We start from the raw sequence: 27,539 nt of genomic DNA, 5'->3' as shown, positions 1-27,539 counted from the left end.
CATTGTCAGTCTTCGTTGTCTATAGTAGTCTTCGGATTTTTATCATTGCCGCGAATAACGTCAGCAAAGAGCAGCAGATGTTAATCATGTATTTAAGATATAGTATAATGCAAAGATTTGCGCTTTTGCAGGGCTGACAACTTTTGAGTTTAGCTTGGAGTGAGAATTATTGATTGGGGGGGATCATGTAAAAAGAAAATATCTTATATTGATATTGAAATATCAATAAGTGTATTGTGATTGTCAAAACATTTTAGTAACTAAACAGAATTTTATTAGGTTTAGTGACAACATGTTACAATGTTTACATGGTACAATTTCTGGTAAGTTACGGTTTTTATTATTGCTTGACACAAATTTCACAATTTCAATTCGTGTGATTTGATTCAATATTTACTAATTTGCATAAATATTAGGTACACAAGATAGGCGTTATTTTTTCTCAAGAAAAAAAACCCTCACCTAATGCTGTAAACATACAGAGAGCCCTATCAGCTGGTAGTATTATTTAAGGTTAAAAATAACTCAAATTAGCCGCTTTTGTTACTGTCTGCTAGTACAGACTGAAGAAAAAGCACGATGTAGTTGTGGCATATACTGGAAGAAAACAGTTCCATATGGCCAGTAAGTCGATATATTCAACATGTCAGTCTATTTTCGACTTCCTGTCGACTGTGTTTGGACTTGGGTCAACCGGTTCATTAAGTACCACCCACTCCAAACGGGGGCAATGACATCAATAGTGATGGGCAGTCCGAATCACTTCCCCGTGCCGGCCCGGTTCTTTTGAACAGTTCGAAAAACGATGCAGAGACTACTCTATGCATCATCACATGGCCCCTGACACCACACCATGCCACAAACAATATATTATTTTAAAAAGTCCAAAGCCATATGTAGGGACACATTGCAGTTTAACACGTTACGTGGACATATGAAACAAACAAACAAAAAAAGAGCTTTTTGGCAGCAAACACTTATGGGTTTGGTTCATACAGGGATAAAAAAGTATCCCATGTGTAACATGAAATACTCTGCTGTATATTTAATACTGTGGGCATCTTTAATACATGGCATCATGGATTCAAGATGGTCACTGAGCACAAAACCAAGCATCTGCAATGGCCATCCCAGACCCGAACCCTATAGAAAATGAATGGGCTGAACTGAAGAGAAGAGCCAACATGGAAATCTGAAGGATCTGGAGAGATTCTGTATGGAGGAATGGTCTCTGATTTCTCGTCAGGTGTTCTCCAAACTCATCAGGCATTATAGGAGAAGACTCAGAGCTGTTATCTTGTAAAAAGGAGGTTGTAAAAAGTATTTAATAAAAGGGGGCAAATAATTGTTCTCGATGTGTTTTGGGGAAAAACATTTAGGCTATTTCATAATAATAAATAATAAATAAAATCATCATCATCATCAGTCGGGTCCCCTGGTATGGAGCTTGACAATATGTTTCCACAATTCTCTGTTCTTGGCGATGCTGATTAATAATAAAAAATAAAATATCAAAAGGATAAACAATGCAGATTGATTTTTTTACAGCCATCTTTGATAATATTTACAAAGGGAGCAAATAATTCTGACCAGCACTGTATATCATATTTCAATATCGTATTTGTTTTGTTTTTTAAGTTTAAGTTGGAGGGCCTGTAGCTTCATTAGAGGGGGGCCCAAAGCCCCAGGTGGAAAAACTACTGCCTGACACTGTCCCCTCCTTCTGCCATAGAAAGTGAAATTGCCTGAAAAAAATCCATGTATTGTTGACCTAAAAGTAAAATTAACTAAATGATTAATAACTAAATAATTGTATATAATTTCTCTTTTAAGAGTATTAAGTATTGAACTGATTTTCTAAACTGGCAACAAAGTCAGATGACCAAATTTGAATTTTCTTTGGAAAATTTTAGCAAATTATTATAAGCATTTGTAATGCAGATTTATAAATGTGATTAAAATCAGTAAGATTGATTTTATGTCTGGGCCTAAAGAATCAAAGCTGCTATTTATACGACCATCTCGGTCTCAACTTTGTTTCAAGTGAGAATACCATTTTACCAATGGTTTCTGAGCACTATTCCTTTATAGCACATTATCACCATTTAAGCTTTTAAAAATATACTACAATCTCCAGGCTCAGTGTCCCCAGACATCAATATTTTAATGATTCATCAAACATGAAATCCATACTGGGCAACTGACATGAAGACAAAGGTTAAGTTTGCAAATTTTCAGTACTACAGTAAACCATGAGTGTATATTAGCACTGTTCTGAAAGTATCTGACAGAACGTTTGGACTTGAACACTGAACATCAAGATTTAACAACCAGATGAGATTAAGTAGGCTGGTCATCAAGAATTGAGTATACAACCACAGCGTATTTATGACAACCACTCCATTTACATTTTTACATTATTTTATTTAAAAGACTTGGGAGAAATAAACCTAATAAACAGTGCTTGGTTTGGAATGAAAATACTGAATGTTTTGATCCCAGAAACAAAAGAAAGTACAAAAACAAATCAAAACATTCTCTTTTCTAAAGGTCTCCAAGCCCCCAGAATACTTCCATTCTCAGAAAACTGCATTTATATAAAGTTCATGGTTTCTCTAAATCTCTTAGAGCTCATCTTTTGTGTGTGATAACTTTGTGGCATGTTTTTCCACAAATTTGCTCAATTCCTCCAAGTCTCTTTTGCCACCTTCAAATTTGACTGGGCTCTGCTTGTTGTTGCTGGGAGCAAAGTAGATTGTAGGGAAGCCCTCTACTTTATAACTGTCGTGGGGCACATCATTAGCAGTGGCATCCATTTTGGCAATGACAAGATTCTTCTCGCTCTTGTATTTCTTTCCAAGAGCTGTGTAATCTGGATCCAGCTTTTTACAGTGGCCACACCATGGTGCATAGAACTCTATAAGGACATCTTTCTTTGAATCCATGACAATGTCATCAAAAGTCTTGCCCACCACAACCTTCACTGGTCCTTTGTTGCTCTTGGGAATAGGCTGAGACTTTACAATAGGTTTCAGCTTACCTGTCAGAGAAGAAAAGATATGTAGTCATCGACTTGAATTTTGTGGCAACATAAGTAGTGCTCAACATCAATGCAAGACTTAGAAAAACCTCTTACAATCCTGGCTTAATATTTAACTCAATATTTTAACATTCTTTATTATTAAGCCTTAAGCTGTGCAACCATGTCCATTTCATAAGGAATACATAAACCAATAACTTACCTTTTTTGAAGGCCATGATAAAGCTTCTGAGCACATCAGAGTCAAATTCTTCTGGCTCCATGGCATATTTCTTCCCTCCCTCACCAAGAATTCCAACATTCACCTCCTCCCCACTTTCACTGAGTCCAAGGCTCTTCAGTTCATCAGCATAGTCTTCCTCATCCGCAATAGCAAATGTGTACTCTGGGAAGTCATTTGCTACTTCAAGCACTTTGCTCCTCCAAAACTGTGTGGCTGGGTGGAAATCATTTGTGTGTCAGTAGTGAACAAAGGCATTTGCATTGTGTGCTAAAGGTATGATCTTAATTCCTTTTACACGGCTTTGCTACATACCAACTCTGTAGTCAAAACTGAAGTCCACTCCATAATAAACAACCACAAGAGGTCGTGTGGTGTATCTCTTTGCTTCGTTGCTCTGTTTTCTGTGTCCAACCAAAGGTAATATGTGTTTCTTGAAGAAGTCTTGAACTTCTGAAGCAGGTGTGGAGTCCTTTAGGGAAAAAAAAAATCTTTTAGGGAAAATTGAATTGGGGTTTGTCACATTTACCATAGTTCACAGGCAAAATCCAGTCATTAAATGGGAATATACGCAATTAGGAATTTTAACCTGAGGGCGAAAGCCTTGCCCACACGGATTTCGCAACGGGTTCGAGTTGGTCATGTGAATTTGCCACATTGACCAACAGAAAATGGTTTGGTTTGAAAGTAACTATTACCAGTTTTTGCCCACCTTACCGCTAATGTTACCGCACCTTAACAATAGTGCCATGCTTGGTTTACAAAGATCTCACAGAAACATTAAAGATGCAGAACTTACTTTAATTGTTAGTGAATGAGATGCTGGCTCATATTTAGACCTAAACTTCTCTGGATGGAGCATGACAACTTCACCAGGTGAAGCCTTGAGGAATTTTGCGACTTCATTATTGAACGTATGCATAAATTTGTAGTCATCTCGCAGAGAGTTACCTGCAGCAAAAGAGAACAAGCTGTTAGAAAAATTGAAAAGTAAAGATTAAATCTCATTCATTTGAGAAGGAAGACTTTCAGACAGCATATTACACACATGCTTCTTGATAGATCTCATATGCTGCATCTTCTTCACTGGAGAAAACGCCTACAATAACAGCATCATCTCCATCTCTGAGGATCTCCTGAACCTGTTTCAGTGTCTGCACCTGCTTTGATGGAGGACCCGCCTGGTCTGACATATAATCAACAATACCTAGAAGAAAAAGAATGAAGAGACTGAAATTCCCAACGATTCACCAAGTCACAGAGACAACGGGTGAATACCTACCGAACTTCTCCCGTGGACCATTGTAATCGAAAGCTTTGCCCTTTCTGAAGATTTTAAGGGTTGGGTAGCCAGACACACCAAACCGCGTCGCTAAATCACTCTCTGCAGTGCCATCAACTTTAGCCAGTGGAATAGGAGGAGTGCGATTGCTGAGCTCTTTAGCAGCCTTCTCATACTCAGGAGCGAGTCTCTTACAGTGGCCACACCTGTTTGAATTTAAACATGGTATTCTCAAAAAGACAGACTGATGGTTTAGAAAGAAGGCAGAGCGGTTACATGCCGAGTTAATAAATAAGCTGCATGGGACTCTAAATATACAAACCAAGGTGCATAGAACTCCACCAGAATGATGTCTGCATTGTTCACCACATCATCAAAATTATCCTTAGTCAAGACTAGGGTGGCCTCTGGAGGAGGTTTCCAGTCTGGTTGGGCAACTTCTTTAACCCGTTCCACGATGGCTAGAAAAATGAAAGTTAAAACCATGCTTGATTAACAATACACCAGGAAAGAAATTGATTACAAATAATAAAAAAAATCCATTTAAATGAAGTTTAAGTGCACTCACCATGCTCACTTCTGTCCCCATCATAGTCCACCGGCTCCCCTTTTTTGAGTATTTTGATGGTGGGATATCCAGACACTTCAAACCTACTGCCCAGAGCACTAGCCTTAGTGGCATCAACCTTTGCCACAGGAATAGGTGGGTCATTCTCCTTTAGTGTCTGAGCGATCTTCTCATACTCAGGAGCAAACTGTTTGCAATGGCCACACCTGAAAAAGTTTAATATTTACATGACCAAGGTCTTTGACAGGCAATGACTTGTCTCCTGTGTGGAGGGAAAGAAAAAAAATATACTTACCATGGTGCATAGAACTCCACCAATACTGTGTCTTTGCCTTCCATAAAGGTTTCAAAGTTTTCATCTGTCAGCACCAGCACCCCATTCTCCTCCTTCACTTCAGTGTCATCTGCATCATCCTCATCATCATCCTCATCGTCACTTTCCTCTCCTAGATCTTCAGCTGAATCTAATACATTTAACAAATATGAAATGGATTCAGCTAAATCATTATTTCCTGTTTCCTAAATACTTTTCTTAGTTTTTCCTAAGTCTTTGTTGAGTTTGTCTTTGATTCTTTATGGTCTCCACAACAGTCTAACATGCTGTGTTGCCCTAAACAACAATAATGCATCAAGCTTGCTAGCAAATGCAACGGCTCTGAATATCTCAAAACACTCAAAAGACTTTTAGATATTAACATCCTGCAAGAGATATCTTACCATCTTTGGCATCTTCTTCGCATCGGCTTGGTAATATGAAGTGTGTCACTCCAAGCAGCACAATCAATAGAAGGGTTATTTTCTTCATGATCTGTAATATTCACGCCTCCTTTAGTTAGCTTGATGGCTTAAACCGAGGTGCATACACTGCTAACGGTAGTCAAAGGAATAAATACTGTGATAGTTATGATATAGCTTGGATTAAATGATTTTTGCTCAGCTCATCATCACACATCACACATTTTTCTCTCAATGCTATTTTATCACTTCGCTTCCCCAATCCCCACACCTTTACTTGAACTTGTCTGACTTGCCACGCTCTGATTGGCTGGTAGCACAAAGACTTGGCCAATCATCGATCGCCACTCAAATCTGCAGCTCATGCACGTTCAAAACTGCAATTGGGTGGTCTGTCATGGACTACAATCTGATTGGATGTTAAGGAAAGGGAAAGGAGGAGATCCAGGAAGAGTAACCAGGAGGCATCCTGTTTCTATTGAGCAATGTGAAGTTTTCAGTTGAAGTTATTTACTCCCTGAGTAGTAATACAGTAAACGAGACAAAAAGGGTAGACATGTAAAAGGTTTATTTACTAAAATTGTATGTACGTAGAAATGTAAATTGGCAAAACAAGTCACAGTTGTCCAATTTGTCAAACAAGCCCTGTCCTTGTGGTGTAGTAGTCCTTTAGCCTTTACGCATTTAACTTCAAATCAAATATCAAGTTTGAGGTATGACTGTGTAAACAATGTTCAGTTAAGTTTTAATAAAGTAAAAAAAAATTAAGGAAACTCATATGGCTTGAAAATGCTTATCTTACAGAATTTACAAGTATTACAAGTCTTGTATTACATACATTGTTTAATGTAACCTGGAATAACCGTTTGCTCTTCTACAGAATTGTCCATTCCCTCGATTGACTGTCCAGCCTTGGCATGAGATGGATGCACTGTGTGCCTTTGCACTTGTGTGATGATTTGAGTCTTGAGGGCATAATTATGCTCATCTGCCACTCTGCTTGGGTTTGATTTAGAGGACTCTATGCCCTTCCACACGGCTGGTGCACAATGGATCTGCTTGCCTGAAGAAAGAATCTGTGCCTGTCCAATCTCTTCCGACTCTCTGACAGGATCTTTGAGATGGTTTTTGAAATTCCTCAGCCCTCTTGAAAGGCTCTTCTCCTGCGTTCTTCCTCTGCCTTGGTGCAAGTACTGAGACATTCTGTGTTCTGGTGGTAATCTTGAAGTGAATTAATTAGTGAATTACAGTGTTCGATTTTGACATTCATTCATATTATACATCATCTATCTACCATATTTGACTTAGAGAACAAGTCTACCTGTGAGTGTTTTCCTTATATGACAAAAATGAAGCACTGCTCACATCCAGGCATTGTTTGTGCTTCTTCCCCAATCTGTGTGGCTGGCGATTCACACAGTTTCCGTAAAAAGTTATATTCTATACAAAACAACAATATGCAATTGTTCCAATTTAATATATATTATCAACTTTAACATTTAATAATATTAATAAACATTATATACAACATGCACACATAAGTGTCATACATATGTGTTTGCACAGTGCAGTGTGAATAATGTGAGTGCAGTGCAAAAGTAAAATAATCACCTCCGAGTCTGAGTAATAAACATGGTCAGAAGGTGGGAAAGAAAAATTGCTCTGGGTTTCAATTAGATTTTCTTTTGCTGGCAGGGTGTTGTGGAGACTGTCTGACATGGTGCAGAGATGAAACAACAGCTCATCCATGAGATCCTCAAACTCTGTTAAGTAAAAGCTCTGTGGGAGGAAATCTCAACAATGATGCAGACAGTAGCGTTTACATATTAGAAACTGTATTAATGATTGCAGGAAGTGCTTACATTATTGTGGACATGATGGTCAGTTTGCTTGTGACTGGATTTTCCAATAATGAGTAAAGCCATGTCTTTGACATAATAGATCATCTCAAAGAGAGTCAGTAAATGTTTTCTTTTTTTAGTTGTCTTTGTTTGTTTCACAAAAATTGTAAGGGTGGCAATTACCTGAAGGGGGAAAAACTATTTTAGAGTGATATCAAATCAAGTTCAAATTATGTCAACCAGTCTAGGAGTCTAGTTTCAATATGAAAAGTTACACTTTAAAGTAAACTGAGATATAACTGCACTTAAATATACACTGTGTATCATAAATAATACATATTTGATATTACAATACATACCATAGCATTCAATGGAATCATAGTGCAAAATATAGCTCCAAAATTAAGTGTTGTTGGGACTTGGGTTTGGAGGTAAATGCCACTAAAGTGGCTCAAGCTAAAGAAATGAGTGAAGAGCAAATAAGCAGATCTAGAGATACCAGTAAATGGGAATGAATAAAAGATCAAGTTGCGGAGACCAGAGAGGGCCACTGCGACAATAACACCAGGTGCCTAAATAGAAATAAAGAAAGTAATTTAATGGAAGTAGCCTTCGGTTACATTAATGGGGTGAACTGATTTTAACATATTGTGTTATGTAAATCAATAGGCTACCAGTAACCAAAGCAGGTTGGAGAAGATCAGATCCCAGGTAGACACAGCTGCTGCTACTGCTTTGTTTAGTCGTAGTAAGGACACACATTTCAGAATAAGCAAGTTCACAACAGCACCAAGGAGTGATTGAGAAATCTGTGAATTATACATGTTTATATTTAAAATTATATGTTTGCCAGTGAATACCATTTGCTAAATTCAGAACGCTTTTAGCAAGTCTGTACAATTTTAGGTCACTTGAGCCATTTAACTGCATGCAGTGCCAGTTGTTTTTTTTGTTTTTTTTTTGGTTTTTAATGTTCATCTGCAGTTTATTCACATTATGGCATATTCACATAGTGGGATACTAGGAATAGAGTATAATGAATTAAACTAATATGTCCTACCTGCTCACAAAAGAAGATGGGGCTTAGATCAACAGGTGATTTAAAATCATCCTTCTGAAGGAAGTCAATCCTCTCTGTTTTTAGCATAAAGTTGTACACAGAACAGATATATCGTAAAAGACTGCAGATGATAACTGTCACCTGTGTATATATATAAAAAAAAATACAGTAATTAGCAGAGTAAAGTCATTAAAAATACATAGTATGATCTCAAAATGTATTAGACAGAATGTAATGTAATGTCACCTCTAGCCAGCTCCTAATGTTTCTCCAGTAAAGCCATCCTCTTTGAGTCATAACATATATTTGCCAATACATATGAAGCAGAATGAATGAAAAGAAAAGAAGCTAGAAGTAAAATGACACAGAGAGGAAAAAATATTAAGTTAAATATACTCACAATATATATATACACCACTGATCAATTCTGCTCACCAAGGCTGCATTTATTTGATTAAAAAAAAAAAAAAATAGAAATATTGTGAAATATTATGACAATTTAAAATGACTGTTTTCTATTTTAATATATTTTAAAATGTAATTTATTCCTCAGATGAAAGCTGAATTTTCAGCATCATTACTCCAATCTTCAGTGTCACATGATCCTTCAGAAATCATTCTAATATACTTTATGCTCAAAAAACATTCATTATTATTTTCAATGTTGAAAACAGTTGTGTACAATTTTTTTTTTTTTTCAAAATTCTTTGATGAATAGAAAGTTCAAAAGAACAGCATTTATTTAAAATAGAATATTTTCTAACATTATAAATGCCTTTACTGTAACTTTTGATCAGTTTAACTAATCCTTGATGAATAAAAGTATTGATTTATTTTATTTCTTTCCCCCAAAAATAAAATGTAAATTCTAACTGACCCCAAACTTTTGAAGGGTAGTGTTTAATGTTACAAAAGCTTTCCATTTCAGATAAATGCTGTTCTTTTGAACTTTCTATTCATCATAGCATCATGAAATAAAAATGCAAAAAACTGTTTTCAACACTAATAATAATCATAAATGTTTCTTGGGCATCAAATCATCATATTAGAATGATTTCTGAAGGATCATGTGACACTGAAGACTGGAGTAATGATGCTGAAAGTTCAGCTTTGAACACAGGAATAAATTACACTTAACTATATATTCACATAGAAAACAACTGTTTTAAATTGTAATAATATTTGTATGACTGTTTTTGTTTGTGTTTTTAATCAAATAAATGCAGCCTTGGTGAGCAGAAGATACTTCTTTTAAAAACATTAAAAATCTTACCGATCTAAAACTTTTGACCGGTAGTGTATATATATATATATATATAAAAAATTGTGTAATATTATTATGGTTTCATATTATGCATATTGTATACTCACAATCAATAACAATATCACATTTACCCTCCACATTAAACTTAATGGTAATGTGTCTGAACTGTAATAAGATGCTCACCTCACAGGTCATAACAGCGTAGTCAAGGGCAGCTGGGAAATGGTAGAGTCTAGTGGACTGAACACTTGCTGAGGGTATCAAAGCTCCTGTCGAGGTTTGCTCTACTAGAATGGTGACTGACGTGAAGAGGTTACTGGGCCCATTGTACAGGAGAAATTGGACCATCACAATCTGGGTGAATGGTGTCATCCAGCTGGTATCCAGAAGCTTTTTAATTGACTTGATTGCTTTGAACCTATTTTAGCGATGCAATACATATTCTTTATATAAAAGATTATATATTACTGTTCACATAAAATATTATTAATTAACAGCTTACCTTGTTTTTCCCAGGCTCACACTCACTCTTTCTCCCTCATAACACCCAAGTTTCCCACAAAGTGAGTGTCTCTTTGCCACAGATTGGTTATTAGAGGATTTCATATCGTTCTTGCCCAACAAATTCAAGATCTGTTCATAGAGAAAACACACTGGAATAATTAAGTTTTCAAAAGCAGTCTCTTATGCTCACCAAGGCTGCACTTTTTTTGATGAAAAAGATTGTAGCAATATTACAATTTAAAATAAATATTGTAATACATATTTTATATAATAATTATTTTTAAATTATATAAAAACTCTTTTCTGAATATATTTTAAAATATAAATTATTTCTGTGATGGCAAAGCTGAATTTTCAGCATCATCCAGTCTTCAGTGTCACATGGTTTTGTAAGACTGGAGTAATAGCTGCTGAAAATTCAGCTTTCCATCACATAAATAAATTAATATATTCAAGTAAAAAAAGTTCTTTTAAACTGTAATAATATTTCACAATATCATCAAATACATGTAACCTTTTTGAGCATAGAGACTTCTTTCAAAAACAAACTTTTGATCTGCAGTGTATGTCAAATGTTATTTGTATGTATCTAATATGTCTTCACATTAAATGAATAATGTTTACTGTGAAACAGTCAGCATTGGTGATTTACCTGGCATGATGAGTTATATGTGCTCTTGATCTTTCTAATAACTGGACTCCCAATAAAAGAGAAAGCACCTCTAAAATCTCCGGTCTGTTAAAGCAACACATTGTAAGCAGTATTAATCTTTGTTAATCCTGTTTCACATAGCTACAGATGTCAAATAAATCATTAAAAATGTACTTCATTTTCTATTCCTTTCTCATGGTAGTTGGCATTGTTATATAGTCTCTGTAGGAAAGTGGTTGTTGTCCATTTCCACCAATCGGCATGTTTTTGGATGGAGTGAAATGAATTTTGCGGACCCCTGTTTATATGAAAATAACATTAGCACTTTTTTATTTTATAACAAGTAATGTGGTTAAATGAGAATGTCTGTATTTACTTTGTAAAATGAGTTTTGATAGCCTGATTTAAATGGTACTTGTCATTGGCAGACTTTCCATAAGTCACAAATAGAATTGTCGACAGCATCATTAGGTGTAACATCAAATCCCTGTTGAAGCAAAAGTGAAATTTTGAGGTTAAAGGTTAAGAAAAAATTAAGTGTTGAGGATGATTAAATAGTAAGACCTTGTGGTTTTGTGAAGGAGAGTCTGTTTCTTGATCTGGCCTCTCACACACTTCAACTCTCTTGAATTGGGTGGCCTCACTAGACGCAGATACCTGGCTCTCTGACGGGCAGCGAGAACCTGCTCATCAAACATAATGCAGAGTACTTGCAAACTTGATTATTATTCAATCTAAAATTCTCTATCAGTGTGACAGAAACATGTTTACATGATTTTACCCTTTCAAAATGGGACTGCTGGTATTTGCTAACCAAGAAATCCTCAATGTTTTGGTCCTTGTGTTTCAATAACTCAGTGACAGGCTTAGTTACACTTAGATTGTGGAACCAGTTTGTCTTCTTTCGATGCAGCAGAGACACTGTGATAGCAATTATGAGTATCTGTATGAGGAAATAAACATTTAAAACAGGTTTCAATTTATATAGATTTTTTGAAGGGCGTTTTCAGACCTGTAGATCGTTTGCTTTGTTCCAAAACAGGGACTTGATTTGTTACAATGTTGCATTTTCTTCTTGGTTCAGTTCACTTTCACAAGGCAACATTTCAAAGCATACCAAAATGTGTTTGAGTAAAGGTGTCCTCTTATTGTATATGTATATGTATATATGTGAAGACCTCCGATGCAAAAGCCTCTAAAAGCCACCTATGTCAAAAATGAGATAATAATATTGAGTGAATGCTCTCTGCACATAGTATACATTCATAAAATACTTTCACTTCAAATTCACAAAATCCCAGCCTCAGCCCATTCAGAAATGTCGGTACTTAGGTAGAAACCTATACATAGGAGCCTGATAAAAATGTTAATATTAAAGAAAAACGTTAGATGGACTTTTGCATCTGAAAGCTTCATATATACACATACATACATACATACATTTATAAATTTATAATGCAGTTAGAGTGGGAATAAAGGCTTCTGAAAACACCGTAAGATCCAAGAACAGAACGTGGGCCAAATGTTAAATTAAAACCATGTACAGCTATCCTACACAGTGTGTGCAGATCAAGATGATTTACCATTGCTGGATGCAGTACAAAGCCACAGCAGACAAGAGAGAAGAACACAGAATGAGCCCACAGAAGAGTCTTTGTTTTGCTGAACCTGTAGGGTAACACATTTGAATCCTAATTTTCATATATTTGGGAAACAAATATTGTGACAAAGACACTTTTTTTAAGTAATATTCAAGCTCCAACAGAATATAGTAGTACAAAGGATCACCCACTTTACTCCAAGAGTTCCCGTGATGATGACGCATGTAAGAGAGAGAGTCAAGCAGAGGGTCCAGCCCACATAATAACACCAGGATTGAAGACTTCGGATTCTACCGCCACAAAACTGCCGCTTCTCTAGGATGTCTGTGTACAAAACCAAAAAAAAAAAAAACATGAATAGAGTAAAGGAGAAAAATATTAAAAGAAGTCTATAAGGCTGCATTTATTTGCTCAAGAATGCGGTAAAAAGTGTAATATTGTGAAATATTATTAAAATTTAAAATAACTGTTTTCTATTTTAATATATTTAAAATATAATTTATTTCTGTGCTGGAAAAGCTGAATTTTCAGCATCATTACTCCAGTCTTCAGTGTTACACGATCCTTCAGAAATCATATTAATATGCGGATTTGCTACTCAATTATTATTATCAATATTGAAAACAGTTGTGCTGCCTAATACTTTTGTTAAACCCACACACAGGATTCTTTGATGAATAGAAAGTTCATAAGAACAACATTTGTTTTGAAATAGAAATATTTTGTAACATTATAAATGTCTTTTTCTTTCAAAAAAATTGTACTGACTCCAAACCTAATTTAAAAACTGTATACAAATAACAAATATATTTGTTAAATAAGTATTATTTATTAAAAAAAATCTGTATCATTATAGTATAGTATAATATTCTATTTTTTATACTTAAATTTGTATCTAATGAATTTACAAACCTGCAAAGGTGTGCGATTTGAAATCATTCTTATTCCATTTGCATTTGTTATGTGATCTGTTGTTGACATCAGACATCTCTAAGATGGTGTCAGGGTCGTCTTGAAGTTTTGACGTAGACAAAGAATCTGAGGGTTTCCAATCCTGAGTACCATACTGCAGGACACACCATTTCATTGTCTTTAGTAATGTAGACTAAAATAATGTAAGCGTAAAGCATATTCAGCTGAGCATATAAAGCATATTTAACTGATCTGTACATTATACCTTATACTCTTTTTTCCAAGACCTGCGAGTCCAGTGGGAAACTGTATTCCAGGACAGATACGATTCAAATGTACAGTCATTCATTAGAAAAGCATCATGGTGATCTGCGAAACAGACAAACCAATAGAAAGTGTTTTGCATTAAACTATATTGAATAATGAGTGGAGTGACGCATGGTAACATACCTTCTACTGAGTAGACATCAGGCACCTTGACCTTATAATGCTCTCCAGACACACGACGGGACATGGTCTAAAATGGATAAAGAAAAAAATCAGTAGCGTATAAAAACAGTAACTAAATATGTATATATATATATATCATACATAATAAATATAGTTGTCTGAATTAATGTATCCAGTAGATTCAGAATTTAACTGTATGGCAAGAAGAAACTAAGGGACAATTTCAAGCAGCCTGGGAATTCTGACCTTGCTGACACGGAACACCAGGGACACCAGACCCCCCACCGGCATCACAGCAAGAACACTGCACAGCCCTGTTACCATGGAAACCGGTGAAACATCAATAAGGCCCAGCTCTAAAAAGCACTGCCCGTTGGTGTAGAGGAAAAAAAAAAGACGATATGTCTCAATATTTTGAAAATGAAACAAAATCACACATATGTTGACAGTATTTGTTGACATGTATTGATTTCTATGTAGAACTGAACACCTGTTCTTCCATAAGATTTATGAGCACGGCGCTGACACACATGTAGCCCTGCAGGAGCAGCAGACACACACTCCATCGCTGAGTGTGTGTGTGAGAGCTGAAAGACGGACGGCTGTACACAGACAGCCACGGGTGGAAGTCCTCCAGGTATTCTGTGAGTTTCAGATATAGAAACTTTCCCGAATACATAGAGCAAAAACACAAGATTTCTTGTTAGATTGCATTACAGACATATTCAAAGAAAAAACAACATCATCATTGTACGTAGATATGAAAAAGTATATCATTAATTAATCATGTTTTTGTATTGTGCCAAAAAAATAATTTTCCCCTCACTTTATTTCGATTTTCTCCATATAAAGAGAATACATCATACAATGATTGATAACATATATACTTATTACCCTTAATATGTATATGACTTTCATGTCTCTTGTTAATAAAAAGATCCATGGTACAAATAACAACCAAACAAGGTTAATACAGAGGGGGGAAAAGAGCTTGGACAGCATTCATCATGACATAAGAATAAAAGAAGAAATACCTACAGTATACACTGTATTGTGCCAAAAAATGTTAAGCTTAACGTGTAATTGCTGCCTTATTTCTGTCCTTAAATATTGTTTAAAACTTTAAGTACACTGTAAAAAAATTATAAGGCCAAGTTATGAAAACTTTTGTTTTTACATTGCTTAACTCATCAAAATAATTTAAGCAATTTTCGTTTTATATATATATATATATATATATATATATATATATATATATATATATATATATATATATATTTGTACAAGTCAACTCATTTTTTAAAGTCAATTTAATGTAAATTGAACTTCCAAGTTGATTATACTTTTATATGAAATATTTTTATTTTTATTTCAGCTTTTCAGACGCTTTGAATCAAGCTGAAACTTGAGTGTTATTTAAAAAAATGTATTTAAATATGAATGCTGCAGTCAAATTAAATACAATCATATTTTAGAACAGAAATTAAAGAACAGTCCACCCACAAATGAAAATCATTTACAAACAAAGATATTTTTATATGTTTGAATGTTGGATATGAAACCGTTTCTGTTCCCATTAACTTCTATTCTATGGACAAAAAATACAATGGAAGTAAATGGGAATCAAAATGTCAACATTCTTCAGAATATCTTCGTTTGTGTTCTGCAGAAGAAAGTCAGTCATACAGGTTTGGTAAGACATGAGGGAGAATAAAAGATGACAGAATTTTCATTTTTGGGTGAACTATCCCTTTATAATAACACTGCACTGACACAAAAAACCTATATAGCAATATTTAACTAGCTATATATCATTAACAACATGGGGATTCACCTGTTTAAATGTCAGCTCGCATTCACAAGCAGATAAACTCCTCTCCACTCTTCCATCTCCCTCATCCACTGCCAGCCAACACTGACCCAGGAAGAACCAGCTGGACCCCTGCACCAGGTCTTTTACCAGCACATGGCTCAGGTACCAGCTGGGAGATGAACCTCCATTATCATGCCAAAGATGCACCTTCCCGACCCGACCCAGACTCTCTGGGGAGCTGAATAGTGAAAGATAAATAAAATGATCAAAAATGTAACAAATAATACAATTAAATTAGGTTTATGTTAATGGCTGTTCTTTATCAATAATGGTAAATGTGCAAAATGAGCATTTACCTCAGAATAAAAGTGTTCCTTGAGTTGCATGTGAAGAGTTTGGAGTCAGAGCTGCTGAGCTCCCTGGTTTGAGAGACACCATCATCTCCATATAGAACAACGTGAACCTGACAACATTGTACAAATAGAGATTCAGAAATAAACTGTAATGTATAAATGCATGTAACTTGCAGTACACATGCACACATTGTCTCCAGCAATGGTCACAATGATCAATACCTTTGCTGTCATTCTGGTTCTAGATCTAAAGCCTGTATCTATGGTGACCGCATAGAGGAATCTGTCCGAGGGATTGTTTTCTGGAAGCAGGAATGAGCCTGTTGATTTCTGAATGGAAACATCAGCCTTTTTACACAAGACCAACACCACCACATAGAGAGCCAGGAATATTACAGGCAAAATGATCAGTGTGTAGTTGGTTTTGGAGCTGCAAGACAGGAGGAGAATATCTAAGTGTTAGTTAAAAAGCAACCATATTCAGATCTGATAAATTTGGAGAGAGGTATTGCAGGTGTACTGGATAAACTGTGAAACATCTGCAGAGTTGAAGCTGCTTATGATTTTCTCATGCGATACTGCAAATGATGCCAGGTGGCTGCAACTGAAAAAAAAGGATCATCAGACGCATTTTTAGTTTTATTAGTGCATGGAGCCACATAACAAAGGATTGTCACAGTAATTGATATTAAGGGATGCTATTAAGAATTCATTTGTAACCTTGTTACAAACCTATTTGAAGTTATTACTACAACATTTGAGTCAACTATAAAAGATCAAAATACATGAAACTATTTTTTGTCTTACCACTAGATGGAGCATTTATTGTATAATCCATACCTGCAGTAGATCTTGTCTGGGGAAACACCACCATGAGAAAAACAACCCCTGGGCTTCCTCTCTTTCACACCATCACAGGAAAGACACTCCACAGACTCGATGCTAAGTGTGTAGTTCACAGCTCTGGCAATGTACTTATTGCTAGGGCTTTTATTATAGTCTGCATTGAGAAGCATCAGGAAGACAGCACCAGTAGCTGTATATATAAAAAAAAAATATATATATATAGTGTGTATATATATATATATATATATATATATATATATATATATATATATATAGTATGTATTGTATATAACACTATGGTAGATGTTTGACATTTATAATTAAGATTTGGACTAAAATGTTTAACCAAACCATGCAAATAGGATTGAGGGAGGAAGATGTGAACTGTCTGTCCTTTCCAGTGATATATTTTCTGTTCGTTGTACTTATTAGGTGTTGGCTGCTCATACATCCTGTGAACAGATGTTATATTTCACATAATGGTTGACTAAACTGAGTAAAACATTGTTTAAAAAAAAAAAGTTTTCTGCCATACATTTTTAAGTACAATCAACTTGGATATTTAAGTCAATTCAACTTAAATTACATGAAACAGACATTTTTAAAAATGAGTTGAATCTTGTATAACTTTGTAAATCGAATATTGCTTAATTTATTTCGATGAGTTAAAGCAATGTAAAAATGTATGTTGTCATAACTTATTGATCATAAAATTCTTACAGTGTACATTGTAAAAAATTACTATTGGTTTATCTTATAGTTACCTGGTTGCCTTAAATTTTAAGTTCATTTGAAAATAAAAAAAATTGAGTTAATACAACAAAGAAGATTGGTTTAATAAATAGAAATTCAAAATATTATGTTATTTGAACCACATTAATTATCTAAGTTGATTTGACAAACGCTAAAAAAAATCATGAAAATATTTTTTTACAGTGTAGAAGACTGAAAACTATCGCTGAAATGCAGCAATGTCGTCACCTAAGCAGCAGCAGAATGGGAAAGGGGCGTTCAGCTGGCCTGTTAAACTGCACAGTGATCTGAAGGGCTCTCTGAAGGGTCTGTGACGTCACATTGAACTGGTGACTGTTCAGCTGACTGCGCAGAAGAGTGAACTCTGCATGTCTGCTCTGCTGGAACAAGCAGAAACACAAATCAGGGTAACCAAATATAGAGGAAAACTACTGTATTTGTAATCAAGCAGTAAAAAAATATCTACTTTTGTCTCCTGTTTTCTCTGAAACTCAATGGTAACTGGTGTAGATAGATGTCTGACTTTGATTTCCTTCCTAGTGGTGCAGTTGTAGAGACGAATGTCTGCTGTCTCTCCACTGAACTGTAAAATCACATTAAATTAGAGTGTAATTTGCTTCACAGGTCAAAGCACGTTTTCTCAAATTCAGCCATGCATTTATAGTGTACCTGCATGTCTCTGGAGCAGCGATATGGGCTCTGCCTGTACACTGTGAGCCAGGTAATGATGCAGGGCTTGTGCTGGCTATTGATGCTCCATTGCTGAAATTGCATCTCGAGAAAATCAGTGAAGTGGAACGTAGTGAGGCCAAATGTTTTCACCATAGAATAAGACTGGCCATCCTTCCAGGCTAACACTTCCATAAAAGTAGTGTTCACATTGTACTGCAAGATATTGCTGGATAGCATACACTCCTGCAATCAAAATGTACAAGGTTAATATCACAGAATCTCAGAAGAGATAATGAATCCCAAATTGATAATGAAAATAAGACTGAATGAAATCTACAGTGACTAAAATAAGACAATACAGTTTACAACACAGACAAAGCTATAATAATCAGATAAAATGAACAGATCTCATGGTAGATTAAACAAGTTAGAAGATGTATTTCAAAGGACTTAACCCATGCAGCAAACAAAAATACGGGTAACACTTTACACTTTGTCATTGATACATGTAGTTACTATAATCATGACTATACAATTATGCATAATTACATGAATCTAACCCTAAAACAAACCAAACCCTAATCATAACCCTATTGTAAGTACATGTAGTTACTTAATATTACTCAGTACTTAAATGTATAATTAATTACACTGTAACAAAGAAATCTTGAAGTAACGTGTAACCAAAATATGCTCTAAGAACGTTTCCTAATGTTCCCATTAAGTTATGAAAACATTATTTCTGAACATTCAAAACATCCAGTTTTTTTTCTTGGTTATGAGAACATTAAGAAAACATTCAATTTTATAATTTTGCAAACATTATGGGAATGTTGAATGTTCTCTGAACACTACGAATTAAAAATGTCTTACGAACATCCAACTAAAACGTTTCAGAAAAAGAACGCACCATGAATGATGAATAAATAATGGTTTTGTGTTAGGAATTAAGAACATTATTAAAGACCAGACAGCTTTCAACAAACATTCTATTAACATGACAGGAAGAACATTTGTTCATAACTTTGAGAGAATGTAGCCAGAGAACATTCCCTGTTAGCTGGGAATTCATAAAAAAAATTTCTTCTGCTTTTCAACTTTTCAAACAAAAAAATATGTTAATATCATGTCATTTTGAAAACTAACACATCAGCTTTGCATCACGGTTGCCTCTCTTACCAGTACTAAATTCGTGATGGTGTAAAGCACTTTGTTTGTGAGTTGGTGTCCTGGTCTGGACGAAAGCACTGGAGCCTCCAACACACCAGACAAGAGAGATACCAGTGCATTCACCATCCCAATGTCCAATATATGGCCTGCTGGAGGCTTGGACTCATGTAAGAGGGATGGGATGTCGTGAACATACTGGATTACTTCTTTGACACTGTGAAATGTCACCTAAATCAGATATTAAATAATTAGCAAAATGGATAAAACATTATAAATAAAACTGAAAATAAATCCAAGCTTAGGTTATACTCACTTGACTAGAGATTCTAATCAAACCAGTAAGACTGTAAATTATTTCAAATAAATCTCCCTAAAAAACAAGAACAGAGTTAAATATAGAGCTTTTTTTTTTTTTTTTAAATGTCAGTTAGAGAATCTCTGTCTAAGTAAGACCTTGTCAGTGATGGACAGCTGACAGGCCGCTGAAACAAGGGCGGTGCGTGTGAGTGTCAGATGCTCGACAGAAGACTCCGGGTCCAGACTCAAGCGGTTCAGCACTGTGATCAAAAGAGAGATGTAGTTGAGGATGTCTCGGTTGCTTCCAATCTTACTCAGACCGGTAAGGTTGTCGATTCCATACATGTACCTGGAAGAGAGAATAAAAGTCATTTAAAATCCTAATACGGCAGAAAAAGACGTGAGTCATTTTTGGGTCCCAAAAAGAATCTCACAGTTCTTGATCAGGGCTGTGCTGAGAGGATGAGTTTCTCTGAAAGCTTGGATGGACAGTCACTGTCACAGGACATAGTTTGGTTGCTGCTCCAAATCTGTTCTTTATTTCAATATAGACTGTGACTGTGGAAAAAGAGGTGTTCTGAGAATGAGAATAGATACGATATGGCTTGAGATCATAATAATGTAAACGTGAAATTATCTTGTCTGCTTTATTATGGATTCTTTGCACCTTTGTAATCGTCATTAGGATCTCCACTAGGAAGATTGAAGTAATGTTGGAAATCCCTGCCTTCGTAAAGGAGTTTCCTTTCAGTGTTTCCAACACTGAAACTGTACTCATACAAGAGATCCTGATCACAGAATCACAGTTACATCAAGATCAGATCAAAGAGAAAATTAATGTTGAATATTACAACAAAATACAAAATATGAATATGTTGAAAGGAGTTTAAGGAAAAACATAGACCTCTTTTCCAGAGGAGCAGAAGACGCTGAAATGAGTGTGGATTTCAGAGCCTGTGCTGGGCTGCACTTGGCAGCTCATTCCCTCCGGAACAGATTGTGTGTGGAAGAACAGCTGGCTTTTCCCCTGTAGCCGCTCCTCAGAACCTGACAAGGTAAGAAAAAAAGGAGTAAAAAGATGCAAATCGCATTCAGCCAAAGGAAACACAAACATTTAATGCATTATTTATTCATTTGTTTGTTCGTTAATTTTCATTTGTAATAGGAATCTTCATTTTGAATTTCCAAAATGAGATGGAAAACTCACTTGCAGACACTTCGAGCAAATAAAGACTCTTTGGTTTAAGCATGAAGGGTTTAAATGTGACGAGCGCAGAAGATAATCCTAAAGGAAAAAGGAGACAAAGACAACTAAAGGTTCTTTTTACAATTCATATGTAAAATGAGTTATGTCAACTTAGTTTTATAGAAATGTATATGTAAATCAGAAGGTTTTGTGGCCTTATAATAGGCGCTGTGTGTGCTCTCACATACCTGTGAGAGTGTAAGACTCAAACACAGACTGATGAATGAGCTGTCGGTCCAGATCCAGCAGGGTCTTCTCAGAAACCGCCGGGCCAAACAGGATGGGGTCCACCAGATTATCACCCTCATTGTCATAAGAGTGAGGGAATGATCCTTCATTCCAACTAAATCCCATTGAATTGGTCCCTTTCACACACAGAGACACACACAGTTAAACACACTACAACGTTTAAATACTAGAAATCATTATTGCTCTTTTGATGCAGAGCATAAAAACGTGTACCTGTAGGTCTGCCGACTGGAACACCAGGATCAGCTTCTTCAATTCCCAAACTATAGTAATCATACTCTAAACAGCAGCAAAAATATCATATGAGCATCAGTCATATTATTACTTAGTACTGTTCACTAAAATAAAATTTTTAATTTCAGGATGGTGTAAAGTCCAGAGGTTTACTTATTAAGAGTAAAATACCTGGTAGCGAGGGATGATCACCTGATATTGTCTCGTAAATGTCTGTGTAAATCATGTCCTCAGTATGCACGTCTGCAAATGTAGTTCACAAAGTTAATACATTTATTAAATTGTATTGTATTCATATTATTATTACATTTGATTGCTATAACATTATTATTATCATCACTAATAGTAATAATCATTTATATCATTATTATTAGGTTGACATAATGCTCTCATTGAGTTAGATAACTGATCTATTAAATAGCAAGAGCTCTTCCTATTGTAAAAATATTTGTTAAATGTCCAAATTATCCAAAAACAATCTACCACCAGAGGGCGTCTAATCTCATTTTATTGCAATAGAAATCGTGATAAACAACATAGCTCTGAGCAGAGCTAATTTTGTTCCAAGCCATAAAAACAAAAGCTTTATTATAATAGCGAGTTTGAAAACTTTTACATAATTCATTTTTTGACATGATTCTGACTTTAAGACATGGTTGGGATCATTCTCGCCACAAGTACTCTACTGAGATCATATCAGTCAATGACACCTTACCTGGGGCTGGTAAGGACCCATGAAACTCCCACTGACCCCCAGACGACTCTGTTTCCCCAGGGAAGGAAGGAAAGAAGGGTGGGTGCGAAGGTTTGATAGTTGGAAATGCTGGACGGTGGTACAGGTTTGTGCTGGGACTTTCAATCAGCGTGCGTACATTAATGTTATGGTGTTTCGTATGCATTATTGAAGTCAGAGTATCTTGTGTAACTGGGGCTGTAAGGTCAATAACTTTAGATAAAAGATAAGGAGCCAAAGATATGCCTATATCTGGAACGGAGGGATCAGCAAAATGGGCTGGAGTGTAGGGTGTCACAGCAGGCTGGGAGAAATGTAAGCTCTCCTCCATTTGAGAGGGTAAACCTAAATCCATACCACTGCAGAATGGAACTGAAAGAAAAAGCAAGAGCAAACAATTTCAAATTGATCAAAAACACAAGCTAAAATGTCTTGGTAAATATTAGATGACTGTCTTTCTGATTGGCTGTACGTACCCTCTGTAACAGCTTTGCTTGAGGCATTAACAAGGTAAAGTTTCCAGTGATAGGTGACATTTTTTGCATTGAAACCACAATCACCACAGACAGCAGAAACAGAAAACCGATCATTCCAGTTCACTGAATTTTCTCTGCAGTCTTTACGAGACATATGAATGTTGCTGCCGAGAATGAAAAAATATGATTCATTACATGAATGAAATACAACTTTGTACATTACTTTTATTTTTTATCCACTTAAATCCAACCTGGCACGTTTTGATGTTACAGTGATGAACATCTCAGATGAAGAAGATTGATGGCCACTGTACACAGTGAGAGTGAATTTAAGCAGGTCAAAGTCAGGTTTCAAGGCAAGAGCGGGAAATACAAGAACTGCTGAAGTGGTCACGATGTTCCTGTTGAAACAGCTGCTCTCTTCTGTGTTTACTGGCCTGCATGACCAGCTGTAACTAAAACAGAAATAAAAATAAACATTTCAGATGTGATTAATGCAAAAATTACAGAATGTAATCAATAAACAAGCACTGTCACGTACCTTAAAGTATTATTGGGGAAATCTGGGTCATGTGATTTTTGCCCATCTAGAGTAACAATAACGCCGATTCGACGATTGATGAAAATATTTGTGGCTTCGCTGATGACACTGACAGGATGACTGCGCACCACTTCAATTAAAACACTGTAGTTGCTGTACACCACATTACCGGATACCTGGACCTTTGTGATGACAACAACTCTTGTTAGTATTTCCTTATGTCAATATATCTTTTTAAATGTAGAGGAGTTAGCATAATAGACATTACCTTTGCAATAGCTTTATATGTGTCATAATGAAGGAGGTATTTCGGAAGATCAATATACTGCCGTGTCGTGTCTATGTGTGGGAGGAGCAGCTGTCGTCCGCTCATGTCGTATATGGTCCATCTATACAGGAGACCTCTGGAGACATTACACTGAATCTGAGCCTCAAACGTCACAGCAAGATGGACATTTTGATACCGCCGCACCTAGAAGTATGCAAGCAAAATTTATTTAGTATATACACTGCTGGTCAAAAGTTTGGAATAATTAAGATTTTTTAAGAAGTTTCTAATGCTCACCAAGGATGCATTTATTTGATTAAAACTACAGTAAAGCAGAAATATTGTGAAATATTATTACAATTTAAAATACCGTTTTATTTTAATATGTTTTAAAATGTCATTTATTCCTGTGATGGCAAAGCTGAATTTTTAGCATCATTTCTCCAGTCTTTCAGAAATAATTCTAATATACTCAATTAGTGGTGCTCAATTATAATTAATGGTTCGTATTATCAATTTTGCAAACTTTCTGATGCTAAATATATTTGTAGAAACATGATCATTTTTTTCAGGATACTTTGATGAATAGAAAGTTTAATATACGGCATTTATTTGAAATACAAATCTTTTGTAACATTGTAAATGTCTTATGGCCCTGCTAAATAAAAGCATACATTTCTTTATTTTGTACATACCCCAAACTTTTGAATGGTAGTATATCACAGGTTTCCACAAAAATATTAAGCAGTAAAATTGAAGATAATAATAAGAAATGTTTCTTGATCACCAAATCAGCATTTTAGAAAGAATTCTGAAGGATCATGTGACACTAAAGACTGGAGTAATGATGCTGAAAATTAAAATACCACATAATACATAAAATTGTAAAACATATTAAAATAGAAAACTGTTATATTTAACAGTTAACTCACCGTTTCTACTGTATTTTTGATCAAATAAGTGCCGTCTTGGCGAGACCTGAATTACTCCAAACTTTTCACCGGCAGTGTATATATAGATACCTTTTTGTTAGTGATGTCTCCTAGTATAACTGTTAGAATATAGTTGTCTAATTGTGGCATATAGAGAACTTGTACCTGTATTTTATTTGGGCCCATGTTTTTCACCGGAGGAGGCTGACATGATTCTTCAACGACAAAGATGTGCCCTGTTAAAGAGGCTGAGCTCACTAGGTTGAACATAATAACCTCTAATATGTACTCTCCAGTTCTGTAGAAAAAATAAAAACATTTCACATTTACAATAAATCAATTAAAATTAAATGGCTAGATAACCAACAATTATGACTGAGGACAAGATTTTGTAAAAAAGTAACTGCTACAAAATGATCAATAAATAAATAAATAATAAGGGATGGGATAAAAAATGGGATAACAACTTCATACATTATAATATTACAAAAGATTTCTATTTCAAATAAATGCTTTTCTTTTGAACTTTTTAATCATCAAAGAATTCTGAAAAGAAAGTATCAAGGTTTCCACAGAAATATTAAGCAGCATAACTTTTTTCAAAATTGATAATAAAAAAAATATTCTTGAGCAGCAAATCAGCATATAAGAATAATTTCTGAAGGATCATGTGACACTGAAGACTGGAGTAATGATGCTGAAAATTCAGCTTTGCCATCACAGGGATACACTGCATTTTAAAATCAAAACAGTTATTTAAAATGGTAATAATATTTCACAGCACTACGGTCTTTAATGTATTTTGATCAAATAAATGCAACCTTGGTGAGCATAAGGAAAATCTGCTATTTACTGTATATGCCCTGTGTGACAAAAAAGGGACACCAGATGGAAACAATTTCTACCTGTTAAAGACATGATGCTCAGTGCTTGATCCGTCTCGCTCTGTTCCATCTCCAAAATTCCAAAGATACGAGACATCAGTTCCTGAGCTGATCCGGCAGGTGAAGTTTACAGAACGGTTTGATAAAACTGAGGGACTGTACAGAAGCCTGTTGGGCTGCACAGCTCTCTGAATCACAACAGGATAAATATCTGAGCTGATGGATGTGAGACCGTTAGACACACTGACAGTGACATTGTATCTGAAAAAGATAGATTTAAAAAAAGGTCAATCTCTTTAGATTGTCTATATGAAAATAGATTAAACGAAAACAAAACGCACTTGTTTGGGAGGCGATATCTCTTTTTGAAGATTCTGGATGTTGTTTTTATTTCAGGTCCATCCTCAAATCTCCAATGAAAGTATAGAGGATTCGGCGCTTCTGTTACTGCTACAAATTTGATGTCTGTCTGTGTTGCATATGCCCGTTTGTCCGAAAAAATCCAAACAGCTGGAAAAAACATCACACATTCAAAGCAGAAAAATATAAAATAGTGTTGATAGGTTTTTATAACGGAGTAGCTTTTCTTTATGAATGGACCTCACACCTCGCTCGTGACTGTCTGTGGGTTTGGTTGAGGCTTTATCCTGCTGCTTGTGTCCTGTGTCTGTGGGCAGAGGGGCACAGGACGGGCTATCCCGACCTCTCTCGGACAACATGAGATTCAAGTACTCAGTCCCAGAGGGACATGCTCTAATCTGCCAGCTGGTAGAATGAGTATAGATACTGTTCGTCATGGTCACATCTAAAAACACAAAGACATATGGTGGTCACAAAAGCTTATTCTGTTTCATTCTTCCCATATTTGTAGCTATAGTACTGTCCAGTAAACATACTTAAATGGTACACTCCAGCAGCAGGTAATATTGCATCTATGTAGCAGGTGAAGTATCCATTGGCCATAAGAGACATATTATGCAAGCCCTGAGGACCAGAGTTCCCACTAAATGTAATGAAAACCATGGAAATGTTTTCTTTGCTCAGATCTGGTATGACTGGAAATATAATCAAATATACAAGGGATTACATTGCATTGCTAAGATGATTTTTGAGAAAATAATATTGTATCTTGTGTCCAATTCAATTTAAATAAATTTAATTAAAAGCACAATTGAATCACAAGCTTAAATTGCACAAGGGTTGCTATGGCAAGGCTGACAATAACCTGAGACTTCCAGGAGGAGGGGCTTTCCAATCTGCACCCTGTCAATCAAAGCAGCTACGGTGGCATCACGAACAGAAGGCCCTCTGCTGCCGTACACTGCCAACCAGCCCGTCTCATTCCCATAAGGGACAAACTCAGAGGAGAAGCATCTGTAGGCAAATCAAAACCAGACATGCTTCTCAATAAAAAACACCAAAACACTGAAACTTACCTGCAGGTATGAGTCAAACTCACAATCAAAATAATGTATATCTAGATGCTGACTTTTTTTCTTGGATGGTCTGAACTAGACACATTGTGGAAGTGAGGCACTCTGGAATGTTCTTGTGATAAACTGATACAATACTGTGAAAGAATACAGCATCACAGAGATTACAGACTTCTGATTATAGTTTTGCCCACGTAATTTCACTGTTGTTTAACAATAAAAGACACATAGCTCAACACAACATTTCAAGCAAGTATCTTTACAATAAATACAAGTGAATGAAATCCAATCAAAATGCAATTTTGCATACTTTTTTTTTATTGTTGCATAAAGCAGAACATTTTAGGCTAATTGCTAAAATCTTTCCTATATTCCTAAATCTTTCAAATTAATTTAATAATGCATTGTAGATTTTTTGTTTAGTTTTTTATATATATTTGCATTTTATTATATTTTTATGTTGTAACTGTTTGTGTTAATTCATTGAATAAAAAATGTAATTGTATTGTG

The 27,539-nt window shown here is 35.5% G+C and overlaps 2 protein-coding genes across 2 annotated transcripts; both read right to left on the bottom strand.

The window, feature by feature from the left end:
* Positions 1–2,403: 2,403 nt before the first annotated feature.
* On the bottom strand, positions 2,404–6,148 carry pdia4 (protein disulfide isomerase family A, member 4). The gene is made up of 10 exons (XM_081352216.1): positions 5,828–6,148; positions 5,406–5,574; positions 5,111–5,316; positions 4,865–5,003; positions 4,543–4,748; positions 4,309–4,467; positions 4,060–4,211; positions 3,576–3,732; positions 3,243–3,476; positions 2,404–3,040 (listed from the first exon to the last, which is right to left on the bottom strand). Exons 1-10 carry the CDS (start codon positions 5,913–5,915, stop codon positions 2,625–2,627), a joined length of 1,926 nt encoding a protein of 641 aa, XP_081208342.1. The 5' UTR covers positions 5,916–6,148; the 3' UTR covers positions 2,404–2,624.
* Positions 6,149–7,518: 1,370 nt separating this feature from the next.
* Positions 7,519–27,117, bottom strand: pkd1l1 (polycystin 1 like 1, transient receptor potential channel interacting; the record flags this gene model as incomplete). The annotated part of the gene is made up of 43 exons (XM_081353112.1): positions 7,519–7,557; positions 8,046–8,258; positions 8,361–8,495; positions 8,747–8,887; positions 8,993–9,094; positions 10,194–10,428; positions 10,513–10,643; positions 11,731–11,849; positions 11,938–12,087; positions 13,680–13,833; positions 13,945–14,048; positions 14,130–14,196; positions 14,376–14,495; positions 14,620–14,793; positions 15,964–16,180; positions 16,299–16,405; positions 16,518–16,725; positions 17,136–17,331; positions 17,493–17,593; positions 18,123–18,274; positions 18,361–18,477; positions 18,564–18,809; positions 19,746–19,964; positions 20,050–20,106; positions 20,190–20,382; positions 20,468–20,591; positions 20,701–20,821; positions 20,938–21,080; positions 21,241–21,318; positions 21,468–21,644; positions 21,742–21,807; positions 22,478–22,867; positions 22,972–23,135; positions 23,223–23,426; positions 23,513–23,694; positions 23,781–23,984; positions 24,878–25,010; positions 25,618–25,857; positions 25,938–26,106; positions 26,204–26,401; positions 26,493–26,651; positions 26,822–26,970; positions 27,086–27,117. The coding sequence occupies 43 exons, from the start codon at positions 27,115–27,117 to the stop codon at positions 7,519–7,521; spliced, it is 6,630 nt and encodes a 2,209-aa protein (XP_081209238.1).
* Between the last annotated feature and the right edge of the window lie 422 nt (positions 27,118–27,539).

The sequence above is a fragment of the Scardinius erythrophthalmus genome, assembly GCF_964197995.2.
Source record: "Scardinius erythrophthalmus genome assembly, chromosome: 22".
Classification (NCBI taxonomy): domain Eukaryota; kingdom Metazoa; phylum Chordata; class Actinopteri; order Cypriniformes; family Leuciscidae; genus Scardinius; species Scardinius erythrophthalmus.
Note: the sequence above shows the minus strand (reverse complement) of the source record. Positions and strands in the feature narration are given on the sequence as shown.